This window comes from Pinus tabuliformis, chromosome 1_2, assembly GCF_031772625.1.
Source record: "Pinus tabuliformis cultivar Carrire ecotype Pingquan chromosome 1_2, CPIR1, whole genome shotgun sequence".
Classification (NCBI taxonomy): Eukaryota; Viridiplantae; Streptophyta; class Pinopsida; order Pinales; family Pinaceae; genus Pinus; species Pinus tabuliformis.
Genome location: NC_142298.1, coordinates 888,609,861 through 888,620,960, shown reverse-complemented (window position 1 = coordinate 888,620,960; position 11,100 = coordinate 888,609,861). Strand labels below are relative to the sequence as shown.

Below are 11,100 nucleotides of genomic sequence, written 5' to 3'. Positions count from 1 at the left end.
TCTAAGTGTGCAAGAGTGTATGAGAGAATGAGAGTGTATAAGCAGAGAACCAAAACTAAATTGACAAAAGCTGTAATGAACAAAAGTTGTGAACTAATTCTCTGACGCCTTTTTATTATTGATGTCTAGTCTCTTCCTTTCCTTTTTCCTTTTTCTTTCATTTTAATTCATTTTCTCTCTAATTTCCCTTGCATGCGTATTTGTGTCTATTCACCTTCCTTTACTTGTATTTCCTTTATTTCTCATAATTAAATGTCATTTATTGCCTCTTTGCCTTTGCCAATGCCTTTGCCAATTTCCATAGCCATTATTAAACAAAAAGTGATGCCCACAATAATAATTTCCCTCCATTAAACTTCGAATACGTGTCCCATGACCTTGGTCTTGTTTTATTTACATAGAAAATAAACTCGGGTCTGTTACAATGAGGACTGGTGCATAGCAAAGGCGATGTTTCAGTTCAATGAATGCCTTCTGCTCTGGCTCGAACCAAAAAAACTTTACTTTTTCTCCACACTTCGTAACTTGACTCAAGGGCCAGGTAATATGAGAGAACCACAACATTAATCTTTGGTAGAAATTAACAAGGCCCAAGAAGCTACGAAGCTCTATCATAGTCGTCAGGGTTGGCTAATCCCGAATGACTTGGATCTTAGTCGAATCCACATGCACGCCTTTCTCGTCGATTATGTAGCCCAAATATTGGACCTGGTCCATGCCAAAGGAGCACTTCTCCAGGTTGGCACATAGCTTGTGCTGTCATAGGGTTTGAAGGACCTACCAAATATGTTGCAAGTGCTATGCCCAACTCTTGTTGAAGATGAGGATGTCATCCAAATATACAACCATGAATGAGTTGGGTTCTTTGTCAATAATCTTCTTTTCCTTATCATTCCCCTTGTTGGGCTCTAGATCGAAATCATAACATGCATTAGACTCTGAAGCTTTTAGCTCAACCACTAATAACTGCTAGGTGCAACATTCATTTGTTTTGTGGGTGGGGATCTTGTAGAACTCACACCACTTTCCTGTGTCATTTTTCGTCTTCATGGCGCCATTCTTTTCTTATGGATTCAATTGGTTGTCCTAGGTTGTTCCACCTTAGATCCATCCTTTGTCTTACAGTTTAGGGGTGATCTTTCCCTTCTTCAGATTCACAGATCCAAAGTCGTGCTTCTTTTGTTTAAATTTTGTTTGATCTTGGCAACATACCAATATGCTGCACTGAGCGAGGGTATGTCCAAGAACTCCATTTATTCTTGAATGTATTTGTGCAGATAGCCATGGTACTTGAGCACCATATTTCACTCCAAGTCTTTGATACCTAGCTTTGTGCATAGAGTATGAAATTTTTTGTGATCTCATGCACATCTTGGTCCCTTTGTTACCGTAGTGTGGTCCATTATATGCACTTATCATCATAGCTCCCTACAGGGTAATATTTTTCCTTGACAACATCTCAGAAATAGTTCCAAGAAGGTGAAACTATAAATAGAGAGGGTTCCTCGACCCTTTTCTCACAGTAAGTTTCCCACCAATCCTTGACACGGGGGGCCGACTTAAGCAGTTCTAAAGTAATATTTTCCCTATTGGAGAAACTATGGACTGAAAAATAGCCTTCTAGTAGACTTAACCATTTATCTACAACATCTGCATCTATATGACCTTCAAATATAGGGATATCAAAGTTAACTTTTAACTTGAAGGGGGCGGCGCTTTGAAGTGACTGCTAAATGAAGATGCATCACCTGTTCACATCGGTTAAAGGATCTAGAAAACATTGTCCATCATCTTGTTCCTTTACTGCTCGAGGGCTTCAAGCAACAATTTGATAGGATCCCTTGCTCCCTAATCTTTCTTTTATTTCTCCATGGGAGGCCGTCAGTGTCAGAGGGTACGATCTTGCAAGGGCTAAACCAGTCCAAGTCCCAATTCCTTATACCCTGACCTTGTTGGGGACATGCACAAAAAAACAAAGAAAGAGAATCTATCACTTTAATACCATTGATCCAGATTTATGAAAGAACAAAATGAAATACATATTTAAACAAAACACAAAGATACAAAAAAATAAAAAAACTTCAATTAATTAATAACAAGTATTGAAAACTATTTACATGCAGAATAGAACAAACTAGCTTGGGTGATGGTAGCTTGTCTTTGAGAAGAGATGTGACAGCTACATGCCTTCTGAACTATGTTACAATGAGGCTTGAAGGAATTTTTATTATTGAGAAACAAGGGTTTTGGAAAACCTTAAACATCCAAAAACTTAACCCTAGGAGATGAAGAGCCAAAAGTTTATAGGGCCCATTGGGGTAATTTGGACCGCCAACTTCTTGGGGTTGTAACTTTGGCATACGATATCCATTTAGCTATCATAATAATTTGTTTCGAAGATATCCACAAGGAGGAAAAAAGAAGAATGTGTGAAACAAATTTGGGAATTTTTCTAGTCTCTCCATTTTCTGTGAAAACATCTTTTTGGACCTCAAAACGACTCCAGAAGTTTAGGACCCAAAAAACTGCCAAAAATAGTAATTGTGCTAGAAATTAGGAAACTGAAAATAAATAGTATTGGGGGTCCAAGAGGAATAGGCAGGTGGCTGCCAATATCCACCTGGATCAATATTCCAATCACCCCCTAAGGAATCTCACATGCTAGCCATAAAAAGAAACCTCAGACACTTGAAAAACACTTTTCATTTTGGACTCTGGTACCCTAAGAGCACAAATCTTACCTTGACAACATATACTGATACAGGTGGGTAGGAAGTGTTGATGATCAAAAGAGTACCAGTGGGAATGCATTCTTCTTAGGAGTCTGTCTTATGTCTTGTCTTAGCAAGAAACAATAATCTATATCTCTCTCCACAACTGAAGCCGAGTATATAGCAACAACATATTGTTGTACACAAATACTATGGATGAAGGAATCCTTGAAGGATGTCAATATAAAAATAAATTAGCCTATTACTATCTACTATGACAATACCAATTCCATTAATCTCTCAAAAAATCCTTCATGCATTCAAAGACAATACATATTCCAATCAAATATTTCTTTCTTCAAGAATAGTTTACATAGTAGAACATCAAAAATGTAGCATGTCACCACTAAGGAACAAATTGCAGATATCTTCAAAAAACCCCTACCTTGAGAAGCATTTGAATATCTTCATCAAAATATGGTGGTCATCTGTCTTGTATCCCATTAGAGCATCCCTTTCCTATTGATGTCAAAGATGAAGAATATGGCAAGGGGAGAATAGGATAGCGAGAGCAACATCATGATAGGGGGAGTAGCACAATGATAGGGGGAGAAACACGATGACAGGGGGAGTAGCATATGAGGAGATTGTTTCCATCAATAATAAACAAGGAAATTGTTGGAAGAATATTTGTTATTTATTTAAAAGGAATGTCCTTCTCAAGAAGAAAATTGTATAGGCTTGTAGATGACTTTAAGCCCTTTCCAACGAGTATTTACTTGCCTCTTAACTCCTCCTCATTGAAGATAATTTGAATTTACAAGTTTGAAACTACCTATTTCTTATCTTTGTCAATTCATCCTAGATAAACATAAGTCACCCCCCTATCCAAAAGACATGTCAGTTCAAGTGTGGGATCAAACTTGTATAAATAAAAGTCACGCCTTCTCCATTTCTGCAAGGAACTTGGAGCAAGAGAAGAAAAGTTAATTCAGACCTGAGCTAGAGAGATAAGGTACATAGCTCATGAACCTAGAGGAAATTCAAAGAAAGGTTTTGTGATTGTTATTTTTGTTTTGGATCAAGGTTTATTGGTGGATTTGTATTCAATTTTTGGAGCCATGTTTTGCTGGATTTCGACCTCCTTTATTGCCTCTTGAGGAGAAGAATTCAAACCTCCTTCTTCTCCACTAAACTTAACCCTCCCGTGGAAGTTTTAGGACTAGAACAGACCTTGGTCTTTGAAGTCTTCAGACCCCTGTACTTAGCCTTCTAGAGAAAGCTTCTCAACCCTCTGGAGCAGTCCTCTTGGCCTTGATTTGGAGCCGAAACTTTTGCCTCTTAGAGCAGAACCCTTAGCCCTCTAGGAGTACTACTCTCAAACTCTTGAAGTAGTATTCTCGACCTTTTATAATAGTACTCTCGACATTTTGAACTAGTAGAACACTCAAACTTTTTGAATATGTGGATAGTGCATACTTGAATTAAATTTTAAGAGTTTTGGAGGGGAGCTTTTAGGCCCTTGAGAGAAACCTCTTTTAATGCCTTGTTGTAGAAAACATTTGAAGCAGTCCTAAACAACCTTGTTGAATGATTCAATACCATCTTTGGAGTTGAGTTGAGACTATCTTTGGAGCATTGTTAAAGACTTCTTGAAGCAACATGTGAAGCATGCTAGAAGTATCTTATTGTAACAAGTTTAAAGTTACTTGAATAATGCTTTAAAGTGATGTTTTGAAAAGAGTCTTTTGAAGTATTGAATTAGTCCAAGGTTGGAGCCTTGTGAGATACCAGGTTGGAGCCTATATTTTTTTTGAGGATTGGAGTCTTGATTTTTGCCAAGTGCTTGGGAGGATTGGAGTTCTCATTCAAGGTTGGAACCTTGAAGCAGCTAAAGATTTGTTGTACAGGTTGGAGCCTAGATTTTTGTAAAAGAAGATTGGAGTCCTCACCATCTTCATTAATAAAATCATTTTCTTGTTGTACTTATTATGTTATGGTTTAATTTGTGATAAAATATTAAGTGGCATAATATAACAATTGAAAGAAATACTTATTCACCGTCCCCTCTCAATATTTCCAACATAAATATCTTAAGATGCAAACTTCTTTTAGAGTGAAAATTTTGAAAAAGGTTTACACCTCAAGAGATTTGAGCCTTAAATTGTGATTAAGATTGATATGTACTATATATTTGTTTGTTTTTCTGTTTGTATGCATGTAAAACATACCGGGTTTAATTATTCATTATTTAAATTACATTTTTTTATGCATAAATGGATTCAATGTCTTAATTTTCATTTGGTACATAGATTGTGTACACTACATAGTTCAAACTTGCAATTCCACCACATCTTTACTAGATTTTAGACAAACTTAAGTGGAAAATATACTTAAAAATAGATCAAAACTTGGAATAATACTTAAGACCACCTTAAATATTTTAACCATAAGATTTTATTTCTTTAATTAATTTATCTATACTATATATATATATATATATATATAGAGAGAGAGAGAGAGAGAGAGAGAGAGAGAGAGAGAGAGAGAGAGTTAATGTTGAAATATTTTACTTTTTTTCCAGCAAAAAATTGTAATTTTTAAGTTACATTTTGCTGATGCATATTTGCTGATAATGCATGAGAATTGTGGAGACTAGACAAAAACAAATAGGCTTGGGAAAATCCCTTAAGTTACAACAAGATGTTCATTGCATGATGCCAACAGTCATCATAATCAAATAGATACATATCAATTTTCATAAGATAAAAAACATCTAAATTCTGAGCATTGTGGTTGCCACCTATAAATGGTTGGTGATAGAATTCATGTATTCTATCTTGTTTGTTCAAAGATTTTCCAAATGACATGATCTAGTTGAGTGCTTACTTTAGATAGGGTATCACTTGTTGTGTTATGTTCCCTTTAAATATGGCATGAAGAGATATAATTAAAATATTGTTTTGGTAGAAAAATCTCTTATGTTCCCTTTAAATATGGCATCAAGAGATATGATTAAAATATTGTTTTGGTAGAAAAATCTCAAGAATGGGATGCAAGGTATAACAATGACATCTTTGAGTTTGATTCAACCAATTAACAACATTCATAGAATCTCCAAAGATTTGTAGATAGTGAACTTCCTTTTCAATAGAAAAACATAGTAACAATTTTAAAGATATTAATTCATGGCAGTAATTAAATCCCATGCCTAGGCCCATTTGTAATTGAAAAGAATGATGCTCTTGTAGATAAAGGAGATCCCCTCCCCACAAACACTATTTTCCATGGATGCTCCATCAAAATAAGCCCATGGATACGAGTGATGGATAGCTTTAACATATATAAGAAATATTTTACTTAACATGGGTATTGAAATATTTTATTTATGTACCACGTTATTCTATTAAAATATTTTTTAAATTAATATATTTTGATTTATAGTTAAAACCACATTGTTCTATTAAAATATTTTTTTAGTTAATATATTTTGAAATTTAGGTTAATATTATTTAACTAATATGTTAAAATATTTTATTTGAGTGATTGGAAACTTCCACACTTAATCATATTGTGAGATTTCCAGAATAGCACTGTTTAATATGTGTGATCTGTCCAATGTTTAGGATCTGACTCCTTTGGTCCTTGATGATGGATGGAGTCACCATCCGAAACGTTGGATGAATCACAAATATTACATAATGCTATTCCAGAAATCTCTCACAATATTTTATTTGTCATCTAAATTGAATTTTCTTATTATTATTAAAATATTTTTCCAATTAGACATCTTATTAAAAAGTACCTAATCTTTTAAATATTAAAATATTTTCTTATGAGCAACATTAAAATAATTTCCCCCTAATTTTCTCTCTTTATATACCCATATATAAGAAGTTGATACTAAAATATATTAGTTAACATGGATATTCACATAGTTTATTTAAGTACTATATTGAAATATTTCAATTATATGCCTTCCTCACATTTGATATAAAATTATGGGTATTACTCATTGGTTGAAGAGGCTTGAAGAGGAAAAGCATTTTCTTTGGGATTGCATGACTCTGACTCATTTCCATAATATTTTCCACACTACCAACCTTCTTGACTTGCTATAATTCTTACTCACATTGGTTCTCATTTCCATAACATTTACCACACTACTAACCTTCTTGACCTGTTATCATTCTATCGCCTTTGAGATACTAATTCGTCACCTTTGACATATCTTATTAATTCATTCACCTTTGCAATACGAAGAGGGTTGAAGATGAAAAGCACTCTCTTAGATTGAAACATTTGCCACACTACTAATCTTCTTGACTTGTTAAACCAACAAAACAATAATAACCTACAAACACTTGTTTCCCTACTTGTTGATTATAAAAATAAAATATTAAAAAATCCTAATTAATCTCTTACTTTTTTAAGGTCTCATCACATTAATTTTAGCGTTATTCATCATCATAAAAACTTTTCCAATTTTACAAAATTTCACACAATTTTAACAAAAACATTTCATTAGCTACCGATAATTCTTCTATTTAACACTAAATACCAAAAATGAAAAAGAAAAACTGAAATGAATTTTTTTTTTTTTTTTTTTTGTGGGCTGAGATGGAAAGATTCATATTAAAAATGAGTTATAGCCTGTACATGTATATGAAGGTCTCAACCTGCCCTGAAGGGAAACCGGGTCTGTTGGCCTTCTGAAGTTTTTAATTGCCATCCAAAAACAAAATTTACTTAGTCTACTTATCCATGCTATATAAACTAACCATTCAAAGAAACTGTCACTGTTTGCTGGCTGCATTATGAGATGTAACAAAAGAAACAAGCTCTTCAGCTTTCTAAACTAGGGAGATAATAAACATATCTTGAGAAATCATTCTTCCATTGCACTCGGCTGGTCCTTTTCCTCTTTTACTTCCAGAGAGAGCTTCTTGAGCTGCTGCTGAATCTCATCAAGCTTGCCATCCTGCATCATAAGGGTTACCAAAAGGTTATTCATCTCTTTCTTCAAGTTTGAAATGCCTTGGGCCAATTCTGCCATCTCCATAGCCACCTATTCCATGGCTTGAGCTAGCAGCCGCTTCATTACCCAATACACATGGAGAGCCTGTTTATACAAAGACATACATCGTCTAGTATTTCCTGGGTCTGACAGCAAATACTCCCAGTCTTCCATTTCAGACTCCGACTGCTCGTGGGTCGCCTCCTCCTCCAAATGTTGTATTATCCTTCTGATATCTGCCTGCGTATCCTTAATGTATGCCCTCTCCGCATACTACGTTTGCTCCCTGCCTGTTGGGGATAATTCCGTTCCTGATTGCCCGCTTGACGGCGCCCTCCTCTTCCTCTGCGCCCTCTTCCTCGTACTGCACCTCCTACATTGCCTTCCCCTACCCTGCTTCCCTGTCCCATTGCACTTGAAGGAGTTCCCCTCCTTTTATCCTCTTCTCTGCCTCTGGTTTCCTTATCTCTGATGTCAACTTTTGCCGGTCGTATATCCTCCTCAGTTCTCCCTTTCCCTCTTCCGCTTCTCCTGGTCTGCAATTGACTATCCCTTTCCAGGTCATACATCTCCTCCATGTTAGCCTGAGTCTGTTCCTTTCCTTCCCAGTGTTCCGACTTAATTCCTTCAGTTCATGAAGGTCCTCCTCCCCTGCTCTCGAAAGTTACAGTCTTCCTCCTTCCGCCCTTAGTGCTCTTACTCTGAATTTTCCTTAGACCGGGAAGTCGACCTCTCTGCTGCTTGCTCTCTGTGTTAACTCCTGTTCTGATTGCCACCTTTACGCTCTTATCTCTGCTCACCTCGAGGGCATTAACTTCATACCTGCCCTTATGCCTCCACCCGTACCCACTTCCTCTTACTTGCTGCCCTCTCTTATGTTGTTGCACCGTCTTTCTCTGTCTCCTGCCCTCGCCATGATAACCCACTCCTCCTCGGCTTGCCCTTATGCGAGCTGGTCCCTATCCCATCACCGTTCCGCCGTCACCTCCACCACCTTTGGCTTTCAAATTTTCCTTCCTTCTGCTATTTGTAATGATGCCTAGTCTACCTAACTTCCTGTCCACCTGGTGTGACCTCTTAATGCAAAGTGGCTTATAATTGCCACCCCTTATCCTTTTATTCCCTGTCTCGTCGCCTTTGTCACCCCAATCGAGGGACTGAAATGCAATTTTATAATTCATACTTTCATTTAAAAAAATTCATATTCTCGACCAATAAAATCAAAATGGTAATGACATAGAACCAGATTCTCAACCAAACAAAATCAAAATGGTAATGACATAGAACCCACTATACCTCCCCTCAAGACGAAAATCGCTGGAAAACATTAACCATTTAACGTATGCTGTTGAAAAAGTGTGATACCGTAGGAGATTCTCCTGCATAAATTTCTCGCCAGCGGAGTCATGTCACTTGCCGCCATTATCACTTATGGCGCCCCATAATTGAGACACATGTACATGGCAATGAAGTACTTGATTCTCAGATCCACTTTCTATTCGCTCATTCCACGTTCCACTTTTCGTAATGCGTTTCCTGTCCATGCAAATGCTCCCAAACGACAAAATCTTTGTTGTATGGTTGCAGACAATGATTCAGACGTCGACGTCAAATTGATGAAGTTCAACGCTGCAGATGAGAGAGGTCTCATGACCGTGCTTTCCTGAGCCTTCCTTTCTTCCGGTGAGTAAATGATAGACATTATAGTTTGTGAGTCGGTTGTATCAGTGTCCTGCATATCCCTTTCTAAAAAATCTCCATAAAACTACACACAGGTTAAAATTCTGAGAGTAGGGTATTATCTTTGAAAGCTGAGAGTTTGAAGTGAGCTTTTGTGTTAGCAAATATGAAGTTGTGCTTCTGGACAACCGCCCATCGCCCATCCTTGTTTCCATTGGTTTCAACACCTCTGTTGCCTCGCTCTGATAGCAGGAAGACAGGCACCTGGAGCACCCCATCGACTTTACAGAGAGCCAGACCTGCCAGAATATCTCCTGTCACTTCGGCATTGCGAGGAATCCCTGGATTGAAAATGGTACGAAACCCTAGCCTTTAGTTTTCTGTAATTGAAATTGGTCTGAATTATTCAGTTCTCAATGATTAGTTTTCATTTGTTTGTTTTTCCTGGTTTTTCCTATTTGGGTTTCTTTGAAATCTGTTAAAACCATGAGGGCTGTAAATGAAATCTGTGGTTGGCAGGTTGCAAGAGGGTGTGGCAAATGCAGTGGAAAAGGAGCCATTGAATGCCCAGGCTGCAAGGTGCTAGCTGTGAATATTGAAAAGTTATTTGTTTATGTATTTACTTATTCGTTTTGTGAGGAGGATTGCCAATGAAATATTCATTCATAATGCAGGGAACTGGTAAAAATAAGAAGAATGGGAATATGTTTGAGAGGTGGAAGTGAGTACCCAAATATCCATTTTTCTCTTTGTTTTTTTTTTCCTTCTGAACTCTCTGAATTGGTATTCCTTTTGGGGTTTTATACGTTGGTTTCTTATGGCCACATTGCATGAACACTGTACTGTGCTTTGCTTTGCAGGTGCTATGAATGCCAAGGCTTTGGCCTGTTGAGTTGCCCCAACTGTGGAAAAGGAGGCCTCACCCCTGAACAGAGAGGAGAACGATGAAGATGACTCTCTTTTGATTGTATATATTTATATTGTGTATCTTACAGTACTGTGGACACATCAGTATATCATGCACTATTTACTGCTATTATTCTTATTATTATTAAACATGTAGATAGCATGCTAGTTTGAAGCTATCCGTCAGATCGTCGAAGATCCTCATATTTCTGTGGGTTGTTCAGTGCTGTCCAAAGGCAGGAGAGATTCAAAGATCCCCATCTTTCTGTGGTGGATTATTGAATGTTGTCAAAGATTAGATAAGTGTGTGTATATATGTTGATCACGTGGCTCTCTTGTATTTGAACACGTTTACATGATATATAGTTAAATACCCTGTATATTAGAATATATTATGCATCTACCATCTCATTATTATGAGGATCATAACTGTCTTTTAAATCCTTTCAGATGTTGCATTCATTCTTTTTGTATTAATTTTTTATAATGAATTATTAAAGTTTAAAGTTAAAAACATTGATCTTTTCTGATTTAAGTCGATCTAAGTTTTATATAATATGATGTGATATTATTTATTATTTCAAGGTGATTACATCTTTTGTAAAAGATTTTAAAAATTGATTTGATTTTAATATATTATAATTTAATATCATTTATTATTATTATTATTTTAATGACATAATGTTGTTGTAAAGTAATGACATTGCTGGTATACTATACTGCAAAGCACTTACTACTCTTAATATCACTATACCCATAACATTTTATTTGTAAAGTTCATAAAAA

At 36.3% G+C, this 11,100-nt stretch overlaps 1 protein-coding gene across 1 annotated transcript; it reads left to right on the top strand.

The window, feature by feature from the left end:
* Positions 1-9,373: 9,373 nt before the first annotated feature.
* LOC149208797 (uncharacterized) lies at positions 9,374-10,704 on the top strand. The gene is made up of 4 exons (XM_089394152.1): positions 9,374-9,763; positions 9,928-9,987; positions 10,083-10,129; positions 10,269-10,704. Exons 1-4 carry the CDS (start codon positions 9,575-9,577, stop codon positions 10,354-10,356), a joined length of 384 nt encoding a protein of 127 aa, XP_089250278.1. The 5' UTR covers positions 9,374-9,574; the 3' UTR covers positions 10,357-10,704.
* The last annotated feature ends 396 nt before the right edge of the window (positions 10,705-11,100 follow it).

Bases quoted from the DNA above. Each gene is read 5' to 3' on its own strand.
- LOC149208797 (XM_089394152.1), top strand. From the start codon at position 9,575: ATGAAGTTGTGCTTCTGGACAACCGCCCATCGCCCATCCTTGTTTCCA. The intron at 9,764-9,927 runs GTACGAAACCCT...TGTGGTTGGCAG, and splicing joins GAATCCCTGGATTGAAAATG to GTTGCAAGAGGGTGTGGCAA. The intron at 10,130-10,268 runs GTGAGTACCCAA...TTTGCTTTGCAG, and splicing joins AATATGTTTGAGAGGTGGAA to GTGCTATGAATGCCAAGGCT.